The 20,150-nt window shown below is 46.7% G+C and overlaps 10 protein-coding genes across 10 annotated transcripts; 7 read left to right on the top strand and 3 right to left on the bottom strand.

Annotated features, from left to right (window-relative positions):
* Nucleotides 1–1,359: 1,359 nt before the first annotated feature.
* Nucleotides 1,360–1,932, top strand: GLAREA_08913 (uncharacterized protein; the record flags this gene model as incomplete). The annotated part of the gene is made up of 2 exons (XM_008077874.1): nucleotides 1,360–1,510; nucleotides 1,565–1,932. The coding sequence occupies 2 exons, from the start codon at nucleotides 1,360–1,362 to the stop codon at nucleotides 1,930–1,932; spliced, it is 519 nt and encodes a 172-aa protein (XP_008076065.1).
* A 1,629-nt stretch (nucleotides 1,933–3,561) lies between these two features.
* On the top strand, nucleotides 3,562–6,249 carry GLAREA_08914 (alpha/beta-Hydrolase; the record flags this gene model as incomplete). Its single annotated transcript, XM_008077875.1, has 1 exon — nucleotides 3,562–6,249. One exon carries the CDS (start codon nucleotides 3,562–3,564, stop codon nucleotides 6,247–6,249), a length of 2,688 nt encoding a protein of 895 aa, XP_008076066.1.
* Nucleotides 6,250–7,850: 1,601 nt separating this feature from the next.
* GLAREA_08915 (uncharacterized protein) lies at nucleotides 7,851–9,008 on the top strand (the record flags this gene model as incomplete). Its single annotated transcript, XM_008077876.1, has 2 exons — nucleotides 7,851–7,897; nucleotides 7,946–9,008. The coding sequence occupies 2 exons, from the start codon at nucleotides 7,851–7,853 to the stop codon at nucleotides 9,006–9,008; spliced, it is 1,110 nt and encodes a 369-aa protein (XP_008076067.1).
* A 2,456-nt stretch (nucleotides 9,009–11,464) lies between these two features.
* GLAREA_08916 (Cellulose-binding protein) lies at nucleotides 11,465–12,050 on the top strand (the record flags this gene model as incomplete). Its single annotated transcript, XM_008077877.1, has 3 exons — nucleotides 11,465–11,518; nucleotides 11,568–11,970; nucleotides 12,022–12,050. 3 exons carry the CDS (start codon nucleotides 11,465–11,467, stop codon nucleotides 12,048–12,050), a joined length of 486 nt encoding a protein of 161 aa, XP_008076068.1.
* Nucleotides 12,051–12,107: 57 nt separating this feature from the next.
* Nucleotides 12,108–13,172, bottom strand: GLAREA_08917 (Functional of the splicing factor Prp18; the record flags this gene model as incomplete). Its single annotated transcript, XM_008077878.1, has 2 exons — nucleotides 12,108–12,431; nucleotides 12,480–13,172. The coding sequence occupies 2 exons, from the start codon at nucleotides 13,170–13,172 to the stop codon at nucleotides 12,108–12,110; spliced, it is 1,017 nt and encodes a 338-aa protein (XP_008076069.1).
* Nucleotides 13,173–13,571: 399 nt separating this feature from the next.
* Nucleotides 13,572–14,433, top strand: GLAREA_08918 (uncharacterized protein; the record flags this gene model as incomplete). The annotated part of the gene is made up of 2 exons (XM_008077879.1): nucleotides 13,572–13,657; nucleotides 13,713–14,433. 2 exons carry the CDS (start codon nucleotides 13,572–13,574, stop codon nucleotides 14,431–14,433), a joined length of 807 nt encoding a protein of 268 aa, XP_008076070.1.
* A 334-nt stretch (nucleotides 14,434–14,767) lies between these two features.
* GLAREA_08919 (uncharacterized protein) lies at nucleotides 14,768–15,087 on the bottom strand (the record flags this gene model as incomplete). The annotated part of the gene is made up of 3 exons (XM_008077880.1): nucleotides 14,768–14,922; nucleotides 14,981–15,016; nucleotides 15,075–15,087. The coding sequence occupies 3 exons, from the start codon at nucleotides 15,085–15,087 to the stop codon at nucleotides 14,768–14,770; spliced, it is 204 nt and encodes a 67-aa protein (XP_008076071.1).
* A 302-nt stretch (nucleotides 15,088–15,389) lies between these two features.
* On the top strand, nucleotides 15,390–16,256 carry GLAREA_08920 (Thioredoxin-like protein; the record flags this gene model as incomplete). The annotated part of the gene is made up of 3 exons (XM_008077881.1): nucleotides 15,390–15,427; nucleotides 15,480–15,865; nucleotides 16,087–16,256. The coding sequence occupies 3 exons, from the start codon at nucleotides 15,390–15,392 to the stop codon at nucleotides 16,254–16,256; spliced, it is 594 nt and encodes a 197-aa protein (XP_008076072.1).
* A 750-nt stretch (nucleotides 16,257–17,006) lies between these two features.
* Nucleotides 17,007–17,960, top strand: GLAREA_08921 (uncharacterized protein; the record flags this gene model as incomplete). The annotated part of the gene is made up of 2 exons (XM_008077882.1): nucleotides 17,007–17,130; nucleotides 17,587–17,960. The coding sequence occupies 2 exons, from the start codon at nucleotides 17,007–17,009 to the stop codon at nucleotides 17,958–17,960; spliced, it is 498 nt and encodes a 165-aa protein (XP_008076073.1).
* Nucleotides 17,961–18,629: 669 nt separating this feature from the next.
* On the bottom strand, nucleotides 18,630–19,640 carry GLAREA_08922 (uncharacterized protein; the record flags this gene model as incomplete). Its single annotated transcript, XM_008077883.1, has 2 exons — nucleotides 18,630–19,392; nucleotides 19,567–19,640. The coding sequence occupies 2 exons, from the start codon at nucleotides 19,638–19,640 to the stop codon at nucleotides 18,630–18,632; spliced, it is 837 nt and encodes a 278-aa protein (XP_008076074.1).
* Between the last annotated feature and the right edge of the window lie 510 nt (nucleotides 19,641–20,150).

The raw sequence follows: 20,150 nt of genomic DNA on the forward strand, positions 1-20,150 counted from the left end.
CTTTTTTAAATTCGGGATCCACACAAACAACAATGACAACATCTCAAATTGCCGCCGTTATCTGCCATCTATTCGATGTTCAAATGATACCCCTTTTCCCAGGAACGCAAATGATGATCTCGATGAATTTGAATTTCGATTGATTGTGGCATTGAAATTTGAATCCACTGAGGGGCAAACGTTTCCAAATATCGCCAATGACAAGCTGCCAGTGCGCAATGTCTGTGGGTTGAGGAAGATCTGGACCAGCGGGCGTGCTCAATATCCACCAAATTCGTGGAGATGGCCGCGTCGATAGGGGTGGGTCTCATTAATTGAAGTTTGCCCAAGTTGGGGACGCGTGTTGGCGACGGACATTTTGGAAAGCTATTTTCAGTCGTGGATTACCGTGCGACATCGCTATTTTGACGGCATCTCACCAGTCCCACTGAGGTGAGATGCTCACATTTGAGGCTTTCCATTGTGGGAAACAATTACCAGACGAACACCCACCCAGCAACCGCGCAGGCGAGGTTCGATTCGTCTTCTCCGCGTTTTCTTGCTCATCCAAACATGCATCCACATCGACAATCGAATATCCCATCCATGGATGTCGTCAGGGGTTTTCATAGGGTGGCTTGGAAAAAGGGGCTGGCCATTGGTCTGCGGTCAAATTGGCTTTCTTTTCTCAGAGCGGTACCTGCATTAGCGCCTATTATGTTACCCAGGAACACGTCTTGGCCAGCGTCCTTTAGGCCAACCGAAGCAACATCTCTCACTCGCGAAATCGATAGACTTCTCCTTTTTCCTAAATGTCTTCGTGGAAGCCATGGGGGGCGAGGCATGGAGGCGTCGTGAATGGTCGGTGTGCTCGTGCAATAGGAGGATCTACGCTATCCTCTCCACTCTGCGCATCCGCGCACGAGATCTGACTCGTCCCGCAACTCTCCCCCCTTCACAATCACATCCGCGGCGCTCCCCTTTGGTGTGGGTGAATGCAGATTGTTGTAGATTTGCCGCCAGCCGCACCCCATGTCGGCGAGATATCAACGGAAATGAGCATCGTCTAGGCCCGGCAAGCTCGCTGTGACTGGCTAATTGGGGAAGTTGACGAGCAGGGTGCCTTCTTCCCTGCGCGTCCGCCGTGAATGTTTGTCTAATCTCCCCAAATACTTATAGGCGAAGTCCCAAGCTGTCGAGTTCTTTTCTTTCTTTCCTCTTCAGCCCAACAGCCAATCTTCAACTCTCTATCATCCTTTTGATACTCTTGACTTCGGTCGTCCATTCTTTTACAGAACCAGCTCTCAATACACACTCGCTCTTCAGCACTTTACGATACCCCTTTCTCCCAATCAACCCATCTAAATTAAATCCGTCAAGATGCAATTCTCATTCGCCGCCGTTGCCTTCATGGCCTCTGCCGTCATGGCCCAATCCACCGTGTACTCCACCAAGGAAGTCACCATCACCTCCTGCGGACCAACAGTCACCAACTGCCCAGCAGCCAGCACTGTCGTTAGCAAGACCACCTGTAAGTAGATCGGGTATATCTTTAATTTGAAGCCCAACTAACATTCAATTTCAGACCCAGTTGTTTACACTTCTGCCCCAGTCGTCTCTGCCAGCCCAATCAACTACACCAACGCTACCACCCCAGTTGTTGTCAAGCCAGTCCCAACCACCCCTGCCGGTGGAAACTCTGGTGCCTCTGTCTCAGTTATCGCCATCTCTTCATGCGTCCCAACTGTCATCTACAGCACCATTACCGTCCAGCCATCTGTTGCCAGCCCTGCTCCAGCACCATCCAGCACCGGATACATCACCCCACCAAAGAACGTCACCAGCCCAGCTGCCACCGCCACCCCAACCATGTACGCCAACTCCGCTGCCGGTCTCCAGGCCTCAGCTGCGTTCGCTGCCGTCGCTGGTCTCGTTGCTGCTTTCCTCATCTAAGCCACCGCTCATGTTTGACGCCTGAGTCCCCAACCGGTCTTGCGAGATTAGGCTATGGCTTTTACGACAAAATGGAGGGTGTTCTTAGACTTTTTCACGGTACATATTTAAAAAGCGCAGCGGTTCAGGGTCGACGACCTTGGGTTCTAGATTCTTTGTAATTTAACTTATGCAACGGGCTTCGGCTTGACAACTAATTGGTAATCTTGGGAGGCAACTTTTGGGGTACCGTTTAGTCTAGAACTCTTTGTGCATATTAATAAACACAAGAAGTGTCGAGCTCCCCAAACTATATTCTGTCTTCTTATGCGTTTGGTGAAAGTGATTTCCATTTCCAGCGCACCTTCCGTTTTAGACGCGAATAAGTACAGAGTGTCCTTTTCACCATACTGTCGCAATCGCTTGCCCAAGAGTAGCATGCAATTTTGAGTACAGATCTATCCGAAACCAGTCTCCAAAAAGTTTACATCCTCAAAGTCATAGCCGAAATACGCGACATGTTGCACACCAGATCGAGCAAACATCATCTCTCATCCTCCACGTAGACTTATCCCCTTCGAGATTTCTTTTGCCGAGCGAACCCAAGTTTCAACTTGATTTCCTGGCCGTCGTTCTTCCAAAAAGGGAAAAGAACTCACGAAGGATGATCATGAGGAAAATTTATCCGTAAAAGCGCCGTGGAGGATGCCGCGTAATTTACTGACTGAATAATTATGTTGTGTAAATTGTGAAAATGTTATTCATGTAAATGCCGTTAAACGCCATAACATGTACAATTCCGAAATTGTGGTGTATACCCGGAAATAGACGTGGTAAATTCGGCAACTCACTTAGTTGGGATGTTATTGGCTCAAAATGCGCCTCGCTCAACTAAGACATTGGCTGCAGCACTTGGAATTTGTTTTCCGCAAACATTTAAAGCGACCGGATCCTCAGCGTGACACCAAATCCATCAATTGCACGTATCCACGGCCAACAACCTCTCGTCGTCCGAATGCCTTCATTTTCAGTTATTTCGCCGAGCGAATGGTTCTGGAGCCGCGGCACTTGCCTAACTCGGCGGCTCCCGTCATGGCTCCACTGTGCTTGCAGTCTTCCTGGTTATCGATTGTCAATCAGCCTCAGCCTCGACAATGGGAAACTGTTGCATGTGAAGATACCAGTATCTACTCGAAGCGTTGCATCTCCAATGCATTCGACGTCGACGAACAAGTGTTCAGAACAAGGTAAATACTCGAAATATAAGCTTTCGTCAATCGAAGTTTCGAGCAGATGGCCCAAGCAGGGAAAGTAAGCTTTCTGGCCCACTGACGTCGTCAATCGACCCGCGGTTCGAGTATGCGGCGAGAGGCGAGGCGCAGTGTCCAAACCACGTCCATTAATAAATCAATTCCAATCCCTTCAACAACAGAACGTTTCTCTACTTCTCGTTCTGTTGGTCCGTTTTCCTTGCACTTCAGCCTCAAGAATGATTGGATGCTGACGAACCGCCGCACCCGGCCGAGTCATTTAAATGGGAATCGGTTATCGCATCTTTGAGAGTCCCGTACATTCCGGTCTTCAGCCTCCTCGGTGTTTGTTTCTTTTACGTCCGCATACGTGTTAACAGAGAGTTTGCGAGCAGTCAAGATGGATTCGGCGGCGTCTTCCTTGCCAATGGGGCAGCAGGGAAATATAGAAATACAAGATGCCTCGACCCTTCCTGCGAATGTCCCATCTCATGCGAATCTCGAAAACGGATACGAAGCGGCTGAAAGATCGGACGAGGCGGAGGAAATGGCAATTATATCCTCACCAGATGAGGTGGACGAGTCGCTCATGGAATTCGCAATCAGTCATGTTGCGTCGAGAATGAAGGATCCCAGGACTCCAGCGGTGGAGAAAGCTACGGCGATGGAGGAAATGGATGGAGGGGGGTTTTTTGAGAGCGATCCCGAAAGTCCGCCAGCTACGGATCAGAAAGAAGTGTTGCTAGGCGAGGACGATTCCACGGATACACTCAGGAATGTGAACGAGAACCAGGAACCGCCGCGGCAAGCCTCGAATAAGACAGGACTGTCACTGGGCAAGCTGCCTTCCCCAAACCACGAAGCGCCAGCTGTGTTGCCGTCACCATGGCATGCTGGCCCGAAACCTTTACACGTGGAGAAGCCTGGTCCTCAGCCTGCACTGACGGGAGTGTTTTCTTCTAGAACGAGGTCACGATCTGGTGGCGCGGAAGCTCTAAAGAAGTTCTTGCCAAAAGGTGTTGGGAATTTCCTGGGATCAAATACGTCGTCGGGACCAAAGTCGCCAAATAGGCTCAATGAAATGCGTCCGAACCGAGCATCGACATTATTCAATTCGCAATCTAGCTCGCGAACCCAATCCCCAGAACGAAGAACTTACCAGTCAATTGTGACACGACCTGCGAAAAATACACCAAAAGCGATCCCTTTAGATATCGATAGACCAAGATCAATAAGACGAGTAACATCCGACGAATCGTTGCTGTATCACTCACTCTCAAGAGCGTCTTCCCTGGGAGATGACACTAGATTCGAGAGCCAAAAAGAACAAGTCAATTCGCGCGCAAAAGCAATTCGCGATTCATTGCAGGATAGGTCCAGCTTTCGACTACCGTCCATGCCAACAATGCCATCTATGCCAAGTATGCCTCGTGTACCCAGTTTTAGTTTCAACATGAATTTTTTGAATGCGAGCAATGTACCGGCTAGAAGCAGAACGAATACTGATATGGTCTCAGATATTTTATCAGGAAATGTAAAGACTCGACCGGCTCTCATATCTAATAAAGCGGCTGCCTCAGGTCTAGCAGGCGCTGCTGCTTCTCAACCGAAAGCAGCTGTTGACCCTAAACCGATTAATGATGGCCAATTACCTAGTTCGCTCCAGGCCGCGATGGAAGAACTTACTGGAGATGTTGTAATTATGGGTGGATACCGTGGATCGATTTTACGAGCGACGAAAACTAAGAGACAGGTTTGGGTACCTGTCAAAGTTGGCCTGAATATAAGAAAGGTAGATTTGGAAGTTGGCCTGGAACCGGAAGATGAGGAAAGGATGGAGGAAACCATCTATCCTTCTGGCATGCTTACAAATATTGGTCCAGTGGATATCTCAAGACGACTTTTCAAGCGCCTTAATGAGTGCGAAAATGCAAAGAGTGGCAAGTTGAGAGTTTGGGATTACGGCTATGATTGGAGACTTAGTCCACATTTGCTGGCGCGGAAGCTTACAAAATTCCTTGAAGGCCTACCTTCAAATCAGCCTTCAAAAGATGGATCCGTTCAGGCTCCTGGAGGTGCCTTGGTCATTGCACATAGCTTGGGTGGACTTATCACCCGTCACGTCGTCAACCACCGACCAGAGCTTTTCTCAGGAGTTATATACGCAGGCGTTCCCCAAGCCTGCGTCAACATTCTTGGGCCTCTCAGAAATGGAGATGCGGTCCTGCTGAGCCAACGTGTATTGACCGCCCAAGTCAACTTTACTCTCCGTACAAGCTTCGTCCTCCTCCCCGAAGACGGTGCCTGTTTCATCGATATCAAAACCCGCGAGAAGTACCCCGTGGACTTTTTCAACATAGACGACTGGATCAAATACCGCTGGTCACCCTGTACCGACCCTCCTCTACCCCCGAAAAACCCAGTCCAGCAAGGCGGCCTAGGAAGTCTCCTCAACATGTCATCCAGCCTCCTAAGTCTCCCCACATCCGTAAAATCACTAGGCTCCGCGTCGAACCCACCACCATCAACCTCCCCGCCCTCCAAAACCACACGCGCAGCCGAAGTCCTGAAATCCGCAGAAGGAGGCACCGACCGCACCCTCGCTCCTCAAATGGGCGGCATGTCCTCCAACACCACGAAATCAAACTCCCAGTCCATATCCACCCACGTCACGCTCCCGCGGCCGGCGGCTATCAAATACCTCACGCGCACTCTCGCCGAAATCAAGACATTTAAATCAGAACTTCATCACCGTCCCCATCTCGAGGCCGCGAATCGGTACCCGCCATTCGCACTTATTTATGGGAAGTCCATCCCTACGTGTGCCGGGGCGAAGGTGGATGGACGAGATGGCATTGCATGTGCGGATAGTTACGATAATTTGGCGTTTGGAAGTGGTGATGGAGTGTGTCTTGCTAAAGAGGCGATGTTGCCAGTTGGGTATCGCGTTGTTAAGGGGGGACGGGTAGGGAGTGAACGCGGGCATGTTACGCTTTTGGGTGATTTGGAGGCGGTGGGTAGGGCGATGGTTGCGGTTGCGAGGGGGAGGGGGAAGGGGATTGGGTTGGGTTTGGTGGGGGGTGAGTAGGTTTTAGAGCTTTGGGAAAGGGATGGGGGATGTTGATTTATGGGGAGGTGTTTTGATTTTGGTGTGTTGGGATGGTTCAGAGAGAGATGCATTGAAGGTGTTTAAATGGGTTTGAAGCGCTTTTTTGGGGTTGGGATCAAGCGGGTTGGTTTGAAAGAATGTTAGATGTATGAAGATTAGATGAGATGAGATATGAATATAAACGTCAGTAGCCTCCAAATGAATCAATAGACTCATGTTTCGTTTTATGCTTCTTTTCAGTTATCAGTCTAGCTGCTCTCGATTCGTGCTCCCGGCGTCGTGTGGAGATTGCAAAATTAGCACATAAATTATTACAATATCACTACCTAGGTAGTCTCTAGAACCAAAACTTCAACCAATTTAAAAAAAGTCTCCCCTCGTTTTCCGATCATCTATTCAATTCCACTACATCCATCTTGCTCCCAGTGCGTAATGCGACTGCTGGTATATGATGGTAATTAAGAAAATCTCAACCAATCAACACGGCCTTCATGGCGCAGTGGTAACGCGTCGCACTTGTATACCACTCTTGGCATGAAATGCGAAGATCCCTAGTTCAATTCTGGGTGAAGGCAGTTGTTTTTTGCAATTTCTTTTTAGGTAGGGGTAAATACAACACAGTAATTTTTCGGGCTTTGTGCGTGTGCTAGTAGGATAGATTTTTAGTAGGGAACATGTTGAGATGTCTGGGCTAGTGTATGGTGGAGTTTTACCTGTTAAGAAGACTCTGCTGAACTAGATTCGATATTTTTTTATTTAAACTTTAAGGTAAATCTTAATATATAGTTACTTGTTAATCGAGGGTAATGTTTGTCTTTCGTTGCGGTGAGGTGACGAGTGACAGGAGTTCTTGATCTGTGGAGCCAATTGCGGATCTTGTGCTAATGCCCGTCTATCGTTCGCGAGGACCCTTATTTTTACTTCAACACAACATTCTTATTCACCCTTCTGAAGCGTGACTTTTGACTCGACAACAAAATACTGCGATAATCTGACCGCTTGCTTATGAAACTGATTGGCTAGGGAGCTCAGTTCGGAGGGGCTTTGACGTGCACGAATGAGATTTATCAACACCACATAACCAGCTTCAGGCGACCATTTTGCACTTCATTCAACCACTAACCTGCATCTTGCCTCAAAATAGCATACCGTTCATCTCTCCTCAAATCCCCCGTTTCGCCATGTCACGCAACCCCAACTCCCCGCTCATGAACCGGGAGGCTCTCCAATACAACGACGCTCCCCAGGGCGTTCCCACGCTACCCTACCTAGCTATTCGTGGGCACCTCTGTTTTCGGTGTCTGCTTCCGGCGGAAAATATGACGAGATGTGGTGCGTGTAGACGCGCTTTCTATTGTGGGAAGGAGTGTCAGACGAGGGATTGGAAGATGCAGCATAAGAAGGATTGTAAGGTGTTGAAGGAGATGAATGAGTGGGAGAGGAGGGATAGGGGGGGTGAGGGGGAGGGAGGGGTGGACTGAGAGTTTGGTGAGTGTGATTTTATTTATGTGTGAAGGGGGAGGGTGGGAAGGGGGTGTTTTGAGAGAGATGCTGATGGGGTTTAGTTTGAGGAGGCGAGGATGGTTAGAGCTAGGTGTGAGAGTGAGACTGCTGTTAGTATTATAAGGTGAGTTTTCTAGATGATATGAGTATACATTGCTGATCCTCTATTTAGACGCCAACCATATTGTATACAATGCTATCGAAGCGGTCCACAATTACCCTCTGGTTCAGTCCTGACACCCTGCAAAGAATGCTATCTAGTATCAACTTGCACAACATGTCCATCAACCCTCCCACCACACGAATGCCCGACCTACCAACGAGTCGGCAGTCTCGAGAACTTCCGCATCGCTCATTTCACCCACAGCGGTCAAGTATACGCACAAGCACCAACCGACTCACCCCGAAAACACTACCGCAAACTCTCAACCGCCAAAAATTGGTATGAATACTTCTCCTCGATATCCGACAAGAAAGAGGCCGTTGAAAACGTCATCACCCCCTCCTTTGACCTCAACCTCCCCCTCCTCGCTCAAGCCGACGCGGAAACGCAAAAATCACTCCAACGACTCTGGCTCTATCTGACTCTCGCCACCGAAACGCAATCTATGCCCCTAACCATCCTCGCAGCCCTCGAACTCACCATCCCATCCCTCGCCACAAAAACAGAGCTGACGATCCACCTCATCGGCGCAGGCGCCAAAGAACTACAAAACCTGCTTATCTTCGAGGAACTATTACATTTGCTCCCATCCCTCAAAACATTGAAACTCGTCTTCGCCGGCCCGGAATGCAAGAACAGCGGCGCGACCCCCGACGACCCGGTGCCGGAGATGCAAGCAACCTGTTGTCCCGACTGCACCAAAGCGGGCAGGAAAAGGGTCATGGCGTTGTGCTCCGAGGTATACCATTCTTTCGCCAGCATGCCACAATGGAAGCGTCCCGATCTCGCGGTGTTGTTTCATAGTGGCCGTAGTCAGGATGGGGTGGAAGGGTGGAAACCTACGACGGAGTGGCTGGTAAACAGCGGGATTCCGACGGTGTGTACGACGTATACGGAGAGGGAGGCTCGGGAGGAGGTGGGGGAGTTGGAGGCGCTGGGGGCGAGGTTCGTGAGGGGCGTGGAGGTTAATGGGTGGAGGAGTTTGGTGCATCGGCTTGAGCCGATGGAGGGCGGGGAACATGGGTTTTATTTTGATAATTTTTGGTGGTATGTTTTTGAGGGGAGGGAGTAGGTTGCTTGGATAGGAGGGGGGGTTGGATGGGGTTTTGGTTGGAGATTTTGGTTGTGAATTTGATGGGATAGGGGTATGTTGTCTGGTTGAAAATTGGGAACAACACATGATATTTGAGACAAAGGATATTGTCTATTGATCTGACAGAACATCTTTTATATATCTTGACAACATATTAGATGTATAAAATCTTTTCAGCTCGACACATCCTGTCATCAATTCACAATAAACACCTAAACGTCACGACATCTAGCAACCAAACAAGACAACAAGTAAAAGGATCTCTCCAGCAGTTGTGTTTTTAACGTTGACTAGACAACACCCCTCTTTCTGCAATCTATCAGTACAAAATAAAACTTTGACTGGAAAACACAAGCCGCCAGTGCGTTGCAAGTCTGAGAAACGCCACCATGCGGTAGAATGAATGTGTTCTGTGCAAACACCATAATTATTCAGTTCGTTTAATTAAATATATACTATTTAGTCTGTTGAAATTAGTGAATGCACTTTTTGAGATTGAGAACACAATATTAGAAAGTCGTTTTCTGAACATCACTATTCGTGGATAATGTCCCTTCACTCTTACAGCGTATTTGAGCGGAACGATCTCGCGGAAGACTAGATAAGTGGTAGAAGCTCCTTTCCGTAGTGCTAACTTGAAGGTTTAATCACAGTGGATAAGTGCTATTATCCTCTGATTTATCTTGAACAGGATTATAAAACATCTTGTTTTCTACAATGCTCTAAGACGAATATGATTAATCTTAGCATTTTTGACCGGCATAATATCGTGTTCCGGATACCATTTATTCCATCTACCACTTATTCCATCTACCACTTATTCCATCTACCACTTATTCCATCTACCACTTATTCCATCTACCACTTATTCCATCTACCACTTATTCCATCTACCACGAGACTGAGACCACAAAATACAAGGTTTTCCCAAATGCACTGAGCTTTTAGGATGTTTTCATATCGTTATATGATTACTTGACACGATACCTATACAAAGAAAGACCAGGAGACGGTGATAGAGCCTAGCTCTTCGAATAGTAAGTAGCGCGTAGTAAATGATATAAGAATCACTGTACAAATATTAGGAATTAGAAACGTCGCAATACGTCGTACTCCTTCTTCTACTTTTTTCGAGTCGATTTTGGCCGTTCGCTATGTAATTCTTGTAAGATTACATGTTGACCTCGAACAACGAACTGGATTCAGCGAAGCCCAAAATATATCCCCACTCGTGGAGGACAAAATGAGTGTCAATTACCTGCCTGCTAATTCTGGGACTCAATAAGTCGACTTCGAATAGAGCGCAATAAGTCTTATTTACTTAGATAATTGACGACATAAGTCATATTGTTCTAAGTCAATCCACTAAATAACGATATTTCGTCAACTAAATCGAAGAAATATCGTGTTTCGACTGCCACTTATTTTGTCCACCGTGAGCCCCATTAAACATCATCAACTTCACAGCTAACATACCATTTCAACAAAATCCATTTCCGCAAAACGCAAGACCTTTCCCCATCGGCCAACTACCAAGCATTTACTTCTCCCAACTCAGTAAACCCCCACGGAACCCTAACCTCCACATCACCATTTTCAAGCCATCGCCCGAAAACTCTGGGTCTCTAACCAGAAAATATTTTACTTTGGTACCTAGGTACCTCGTTTTTAAAGCGCACCGATCAGGTCATCGCATTACTCAAAAGCAGCCCTGTCGCACAGATTCGAATTTGCCGAGCGGCCGGATTAGGACATTTATCGTGCTATTCAACCGGTGAACACGACATGAGGTCGATATCTACCGCTTAACCGGCTCTCCAAGATATCCAAACTTTGGATGCAACACGGTGTCTATCTTGGTGCATACCCCACATGTTTGGATCACGAACGCACTGTTGTACACAGCAGATTCCCAGAAGCTCATATGTTTTCAATTAAAGAAGCAAACATGTAATAAGTTATGAACGATGCGGGGAAGGAGCTGTTGATTGCGATAGATTGACTCGTGATAGGCGCCCGAATAGTGGTAGTGGAATGGTAATGAAAGATGTTAAAGATCTAAATGAAATATCTAGAGTCTAGAATCTGTGACTGAGATGGACGGGTGCATGGCTGGGGTGTTCGGGTTGTGCCTTTTTATCCCGGATCTGACTGGCGGTTGTGATTGCTCGATTCGAGGACGTATAGTATGTGAACATTGGTAAGAGGAAATGTACGACGAGTGCATCGACAGATGCAGTGTAGATGTCTTTTTTTTTCCCCGACAAGCGTGACGGGCAAGGAGCAGCGATATGAGGATGAAGAATGGAAAGCTGCTGCCTGGTGCTGTAGAGATCAATATAAATGAGTAGAGTGCCTCTCAATTTACCTCGACCACGGGTTTGGGTTCTCGAGTATCGTGAGATCGCAAGAACATTTCGAGTTTATCCGCCAAGATGCGTCTTCTTACTATTGGGCTTGCTTCGGCTTCTGTGTTGATGAGCTTTGCGGTATGTTCGAATGTGTTCTGAGATGGGTTTGGACTGATGATTGGTATAGTTCGCGCAAGAAACGACTACTATAACGAGAGGCGGAATGACGGTGACGATTGTTAAGCCTGGAAGCACAACGGACGACGATGATCCAGATCCTCCGACCACCACAAAAGTAACCACCAAGCCTACCACCAAGCCTACGACTAAAACAACTCCTGGTGGAGGAGGTCCTGTCACCGTGACTGTTACCCAGACTACAACTATCCCGGGAACTACCCCAAAACCGACCACTCCAAAAACATCGACAACCAAGAAACCAACCACGAAACCACCTACGCCAACTGAAGCCCCAGACCCAAATTTGACAAAGTGCCCAGTTCCATTGTATTATAAGTGTGGTGGTGCGACAGAAGGCTGGAGTGGATGTTCGGTGTGCGCGAAAGGGCTTATCTGTACTAGTCAAAATGGTAAGTTGGAGCAAGAAATTTCGAAATTGCGCATAGCTAACATACATTTAGATTGGTACTCTCAGTGTGTGAGTCCATAATATGATGGCTCAGAGACGAGTGGGTTTTCGTAATAATAGGGTTATAAATTGCATATCTCAACCCATCAATTGTCTGATATCTTCTGGCGGCCATCTGACTTGTGCGAAGCTGAGACATCGTTTGATACTTTGGAGGAATTTTCGTGTGACTTCGTCTCCCATCACATGTCCTTTGTCACTTTCGTGAAGCTTTTCTCGAGCACTACGTTCGTGGATACCAACCATAGTGACTCCAATGGGCCATGCTGCTTTGCCGATGCTCAATCGTAAATAGCCATCATTTGCGTCGACATATCTTCTCTCCTGGGCTGCTTTGACAATTTCTACTATTGGCTCGAGAACGCCTTCATCAAGGTCTCCCTTTTCGAATTTGCGGAATAGCTAGCAGATATTAGTATTTGTCGAGACGCGAACATAGAACAGACTCACAGGTACCATATCTTCCTTTGCCCGTACCATAGCATTAAAAGCTGCTTTACTGGTAAAAGTATCTCGCGACTCTTTTTGCAAAGCAAATTCCCACTCCGTCAAAACCATAGTGAAGTATGAGGCCAACTGCCTGAATAAGAACTTCTTGCCCTCTGTATCCTTCGGTAACTCATTGACTTTCATATCCTTCTCATCGACCAATACAAGCGATGTAGGAATAATTCCAGTGGTTATAACAGTCCCTAACTTTCTAAATCTTCTCACTCTCTGCTTATGACTCTCCCCAAATAGCTTAATAGGTTGACCCATCTCCCTCAACTTCTCCACCAATTCCTCTTCCTTAACATCATCCTCCTCGACTTCTTGCTCAACCTCCTTGATCAACTCCGGCAAACCTAACCTCTTCCTCCTTGCCCTCTCCTCCTCGGCTTCCTGCTCTTCCCTCCGCCGCCTCGACTCTTCCGCAAGTTTCGCCCGCTTGAACTCTCGAGCTTTATTAGCTTCCAATTCCTCCTCCTCCCGTTTGCGCTTTTGCTTCTGTTTCGCGGCTTTCTCCTCTTCGATTTTACGCTGTTCGGCAAGATACGCGGCTTGTCGTTCTGCTTCAACATCTGATCGTTTCATGTACTTTTTTGATTTCGACGGAGGCGCGGCTTCAGCGATAGCGCTGTCCATTAGAGAAGCAAAATCCATGGTTGATTATGAGCGCTGCAGATGCTATGGAAGTTGTCGTGCAATATGATGGTGTAAGTCGGGGCGAATGTTCGGTTTGCGCCGGGAAAGTGGTAGGTAGATTCTAGGCCCCCTCGTGTCGCGAAAGCGGCTGGTGATAAGCTATTAGTCCAGCGACGCAGCTGATATGTAACACGAATTCGCCCCCGAGCAGAACGGTTGCAAAGTTGTAGAGCTTTTGGCGTGTTGGGCTTTGCAATTGCGAAATGTCAACAAGAAATACCAGGAGGCCAGAATAAATTTTGGCGAGGCGCGCAATCAAGCTCCCGCCTCGACTTATCAAAGTCGACTCTACATTCCAGCAAACAACAATGAATTCAGAACCTCACTCTCAGAATTGCGCCGAATAGAAACTTCATCATGGCTATGTTACCCACCAAAATTGATCGTCAAACGACGACGCCATTTCATTTGAAGCTCTTCTACAGAACTGGCGGCTTTCACAGGTACGAATTCATCTTCAGCCTTGCGTTTGCATTCTCACACTCTAACCCTAGATAGACTTGATGAATTCTCACAACACTCCGAATTACCACCGCACGTACAAATATACACATGGCAAACGTGTAGTCTTCGCGAACTCTCCCACCTCCTCACGACCGCATTGCCAGATTTACTGCCCGATCCGGCAATTGGCACGCGTTTGGCATTCCGATTAATCTTTCCTGATACGAGAAATGCTGGACCTGGGACTGGAGGTGGACGATATATGCTGAAAGAGTTGGGCAGTATAGTTATTGGGGATGGCGGACCGGGGATTTTACCAGATGAGGAGGAATCTGAGATCGTAGCTGGCGGGCCAGTGGCTGGTGCTTTGGGAGGAGAGCCAGAGAAGACTTTACAGGATGCGAGATTTGTGATTGGGGATTATGTTTCTTGTGCTATTCTGCCGCCCCTAGAGAATGGGAGTGTGGCTCCGCCGCCTGGTGGTCCTCCTACGCGTGGGTTTGGTGGGGAAAGGAGGGGAGGTATGAGTGGAGATTTCGCTCCTCGTGGTGGCTTCGGAGGACCAAGGGAGAATGGTTTCGGGTTTAGAGGTAGAGGAGCTCCAAGAGGTGGTGGCTTTGGTCAAGGAATGGTTCCATCTGGTGAGTGGAGGAGAGGGGAAAGAGTACCTGAGGGCCCAGCGGGAAGTGGTGGTGGTTTCAGAGGTGGGCGTGGATATGGCGGAGGTTATGGAAGAGGAGGATTTGGTGGAGGTGAAGGCAGAGGTAGATGGTGAAATCCAATCAAACAAACATTACGATCAATTGACTGCTGTTCCGCAACATCGGCTTAATCGCGAACACAGCTATGATGCGTCTTATACACCACAGAGTTGGAGTATGCTGTATACTTACTTCAATATACAGGTCACACTTAGGCATAAACAAGGCCATCTCCATTGAGCGTCTTTGCAAGTCTATTCGTACTTTGTCTCGGTTTCGATTCCGTAATGCCCGTCCATTCGCATATGTACAATTCTTCCCCTCAATTCTTCGCCTACGTCATCCTTAAAACTCAACAATGGTATCTCCCCTTCTTTTTCCTCTCATATCCCATTTGCCCTAGTCAAATCAATACCAATTCCGATACCCAGCACGAGTGTTACAAACCTCATATCTGTATGCTAAAACCCCAATGAAAGCCGGGAAAAGAAACATGTACGCAAACGTGATTCTCGCTGTTCGGCCCGTCCATCTGAAGTACTTGTGTCTACTTTGAATCACACCTATGTCCAACCATTAGCATCGTCGTTGTGATGAAGTGGTGTTGGAGGAATGATGTACTGTTGTATTTGAGGAGCGCTGGATCGTAATCGAAGTCTGTGGATGTCTAGTCAGCATGTGTGTCTTCCAGTGGGCTTTCCCAGTTCATTCTTACTATGGCCCGCCATTGTGGAAGTGTTGGCGCTGGCTGGAATTGATTATTGTGTCTCTCGTTCAATTGACGTTCGTGAGCTTGAGGTCGCGATGCTTGGCGTCACGATTGGGTTTTATTAGTCATCCCTCTTCAAGTTTCGGTTGACCAATTGGGAGCTGCAAATCAAGCCGAGGCGATTGAGAGCTTGAGGAATGGCTTGAAGATCGTGCCGTTTTCTGGCTTCCTCTGAATATTCAAATCGCTTCAGTCCTTCAAGTATCGCGTTTGTATAGCTATAAATTAATCAAATCCAAGGCTTAAGGTCACATAATCAACATGGCATCAGCAGAACAGCCGAAGGTCAAGCTCTACTGGTACGACCACCAACTTATCCCTGTCGGTACACCGTGAGATAACACATGTCAGGCTTGAAAAATCTCGATCCCAACGTATCCTCTGGCTCCTGGAAGAACTCAATGTTCCCTATGAAGTAGAAGTGTTTCATCGCGATCCAGTAACCTCTCTTGCACCGCCAGAACTTAAAAAAGTGCATGCGCTCGGAAAATCCCCAGTCTTATCAGTAACACCATCTGGATCCAGCGAAGCAGTGGTGATTGCCGAGAGCGCAAACATAATTGAATATGTTTTAGAGCATTGGGGAAAGGAGACTACACTGTTACCTCAAAGATACAAGGAGGGACAGGAAGGAAAGGTTGGGGGAGAGACAGAGGAATGGCTGAGGTACAGATATTTTATGCATTATGCCGAGGGAAGTTTGATGATCCTGATGGTGTTGAAGATTATTGCCAATAGTAAGTCACTTATCAAGCCATGATTCTCCCTGCTGACAAACTCCTGGATATCAAAACCTCGCCTGTTCCATTTTTCATAAAACCAATCACATCGGGAATTGCTGGTAAAATCAACTCCGGTTTCCTGGACCCCAATTTCAAAACCCATTTTGAGTTTCTGGAATCCCAAATCTCGTCTTCTAGTGGCCAATACTTGTGTGGCAAGCATTTGACGGGTGCAGATATTTTAATGAGCTTTCCACTCATCGCGGGGAAGGGTAGGGCAGGTATGTCAGAGGAGAAGCATCCAAACCTGTGGGCTTACACGACGAGGTTGGAGAAAGAGACCGGATATGAGAAAGCTGTACAAAAAATTATCGAGATTGATGGTAAATTTGAGGCGTCGATCTAGTTGCCAATGGTTGGGAGAGTGTGTACATAATGGTTCAATTGTCAGGATTAGGGAATATGAACAGGTTGGATAATGTAATAGCACCGAGTCTAAGAAACATGACCACACGTTTTGAAGGCACTACGAGAACACTTGACCTCAGTTGTGCGTGTCGTATACTGTGGTGGGATTCACAAGGCTCAAACATACCAGCCAGTCTTCTCATTCTCACAAATTATATTAATCGAGTCCGCACACGGATCTTCGTTGCTCTTGTTCAATACGACGATTCTTACAACTTTTGCAGTAGGGCAGCAGCTGCTAAATTTTATGGCCCATCCTAGTGATCAAAATTGCAAAAGGTTGGATGATGAAACGGCACATTGTTAATTTTGAAACTTCAGCGTTATTGTTTATGAGTGACGTGATGCCCCTCGCTCCGAACTTAAAACTTCCTATACAGCCCTTGTTTGTTGCATGTACGCCACAATCGCGCTTTCAGTCTTTCTATAATAAGGAAACGTTTGTGTAAAACTATTTGGGGCTCTGTTGGTTGGCAGGGCAATGGTGCTCCACTCTTGCTTAATCTCGACAACCTGTAATTTGAACCGTCTCCTTCTCATTACCACCTGAATCACAGAGTAACAAACGGAAGCAATGGCGTCAATTAACAGTCGTGGGTTTCCTCAAATTTTGAAACTCCCTCGAGAAATCCGGGACACAATTTGGGAACTTGCCTTGCAACCCAGAGTCACTTTTACATTACCGAACATGACAGATTGTTCTCTTGACGAAAGAGCAGAGTTCGACAAGTTCGGGGAAGGGTTAGGCGACATGAGCGCTGGATCAGAGAGCAAACGAATCAAATTGTACTATGAGTACTGGACCGCTCTCAGTGAGTATTTTAGAAGCCAACTTCCGAGCGAATGGATCTCGACCCAGGTTCCAAGGTGTCGCAACATCTTCTATATGAGACGGGCAAATCTCGGTTTCCGGACAATCAATAAACAGGTTTACGACGAGACATCTTCGTTGCTTAACCGCATCGTCAAAGTACTGAAATACAACATACAAGGACAGCAAATTCGCATCCCCGCCACACCTGCCTTTTTAGACCTCTTTGGCGAGTTCCCGTTGACAATCGGTTTTGACATTTTCGTCACACTTTCCTTTCTTCTTTCGACGCCACTATCAACTCTATCTAGGATAGGATCTATTTTCTTTGACAATTCATTCATCTATGAGTGGGATGATTTTTCTGTTGAACACTACTAGGGCTTTGAGGATACTCGGTACGAAGATGCAGGCAAATTCGGGCTCGTGGCAAGTCTTCTGAAGTCAAGACTGACAGGTCTGGGGGAAGTTGCAACATGGGCGCCTACCAAAGATAACGACAGCTATTGGTGGGAATCTTATCCATTAGACTTGCTCGTGGATCTTTGCGGGTTATTGGAAAGCAAACACATATATCACTTACAGATTATTTTCTTGCATTCGACTGGGGATAGTCCTACGACCGAGTTTGAATCCGTCGACTTTATCCAGGAATACCTGAATCCTCGAATCGCTGACGTTAATTTTGAGCTGATTCAAGATAAAGATGAGATTCGGCTCATAGAACACAAATTGGGGTTATCGGCAAATCCAGGCATTAAAGCGGTCTTGGATGCCGAATCCATTACTTTTGGTGATTTGCCACGTATTTCTGTGATGAGTACTGACTGACCAGAAGACTTTGAGTCTTCAGGCAGCAGCTATAATTTTCAGTAGCCTCAAAACAAGTATGTTGAGAGTTGTCTTTGCAAGTTGAGATTCTCTCCTCCTAAGTCAAAATTGAAATTTCAAGGCCTTCCTTGGTGGACAAATATCAATGCGAAGCGCTAGTAGATATTTGTTGGACTGTTCGGGTCAATGTTTGCGTTATCTAGGTGTGTTTATGGATATTATAAGTATTGGCAAGGAGATCAATATGCAGGTAGATTTATTTTCTACATAGGTCATCGTGTAGATGTAACTTTTGCTGTACACAGATTTTACATGGAATTGGGGTGGTTAGTGATGGTGTATCAAGGAGACGGACAATTACTACGAATAACCGAATACAACAAGATATTCGTAATCACATACTCTTCCTACTTTCTTGCGGCGGACGTGAGCATTGGGGGGCATTGATATAGCCAACGAAGCAAAGATGAATCAAAAATCCAAGAAGTGATTTCGTCCTGCTGTATTGCTGCCATTTTGCTGGAACCTGAAGCCGATACCTGAGAAGACATATCTATATAGAGAAGTTTAACCCATGTAAATGCCAAAAGATACACCGAAGTGTTCGTGAATTCGTGCGTCTACATAAACACCCGTCGACTTTTCCGAACCTTGTGACATTCTGGAAATCTAACCAGACTCGATTTCCAACTTCGCTCCATTCCTCTTTCTCATCTCCTTAGCGTCCGCGATTGAAGCTTCAAAGGAAATGACACTTTTTTCAAGAATCACAATAAAGATTTCGATCGGTGCCTTCCATACATAGTTCCGTCTAAACCCATCACGGTACTCCCGAAGCTTTTTCTTGACACCATCAAGGTCTCGAATTACCACTGTCGTTACATTCCTGCTCTTTTCGATGCTGTTGTTGACGAAATCAAGGTACTCAAGATGCTCCTCGAAGTCTCGAATTTGTTCTTTGTATGTTCGTAAGAAACGATTCAAAGACCCCTGAGAGCCAGCAAGCTGTTGAGTTGCCTTCTTTGTAGCGTCTTTGCATGAGCTCTCTGCTCGGCGAAGATGCTTTTGTATACTATGAAGATATTGTTGGGTCTCATTTGCTTCTTTCAAAAGTATGGTAATTTCCTCTCCTAACCTCTCCATATACTGAAGGAAAACCGTAGCGACTCTTGCTTGAGTCTTAACAGATGGTATCGTAGATAGGTTAGTTGATAGTATTCCAGATGGCGTTTTTTGTACAGCTTTGAGCTCTTTTTTGGCCTGGGTGGTAATCGCAATTGTAAAAGCAATAAGCTGACCTGTACCCGAGCTGATACTGTGTAGCAAGGGGCCGGCCAAAGATGCATCTTCCGAGGCTTCTCCAAACTCCTTTAGTAACACGGGTCCGTTAACAGTTAGTCTGTAGTTCTTCTGTGAAGGAAACAAAGATAGCCTACATCTCTGGAGAATTAGTCAATGATATAAGCGTTGTGAAATCTCGTAGCTTAAGTTCGGATGATAGCATAAGCTTATGGAGTTCCGGATTTTCCTGCATTGACTAATTGCATAGCTTCGAGTTTGTTCTGATATATATCGCGTATGGCCTCACCCATCTCTTCAGGCCTACCTTCCCATGAAGTTGGTGGTGTCGCGGGACAAAATGGTAAAAGCGTCGAGAATGCGGAACCACCAAAAGTACATAGTTGAGTGAGATCTCTCAAGGAAGAAGATATCAACAGAAATACTACAAGCACAGAAACAGGCCATTTCAGAGCAAGCAAGGAAGAGCTGAGAACTTCGAGAATCCAGAACAGAGACCAAGATGTCGGGGATGCTGATAAGCCAGAATATTGTTATAACTTTTCCTTCCATGTCTCATCCCCTTTCCTCTTAGTCTGCTCTGCTTTTTCTTTCCCCCGTTTGCGGCTCTTCTTTCCTGCGGTGGAATTCCGGTCAAGATAAGGCATCTTCGCGTCGAGTGATTTGTGTTATGCAAGCTGGACCTGAGCTAGTTGGGTTAAGAGTTAGAAGTTCCACACGAGTATTTTAGTGCGCTGGTGAAAGGGGGTAGGAGATAAAGATGTATCCTACCTCATTATTTGCGATGAGTTCTTTTGTTATAAGAACTAAATCCAGCTCTGGCTCTCCTGTTCAATTTTCTTTGTGTTATATAGCAGCACTGCGAATTCTTTTAAGGTCAAAGGGCTCAGG

This window comes from Glarea lozoyensis (genome assembly GCF_000409485.1).
Source record: "Glarea lozoyensis ATCC 20868 chromosome Unknown GLAREA1, whole genome shotgun sequence".
In the NCBI taxonomy this organism is placed as follows: domain Eukaryota; kingdom Fungi; phylum Ascomycota; class Leotiomycetes; order Helotiales; family Helotiaceae; genus Glarea; species Glarea lozoyensis.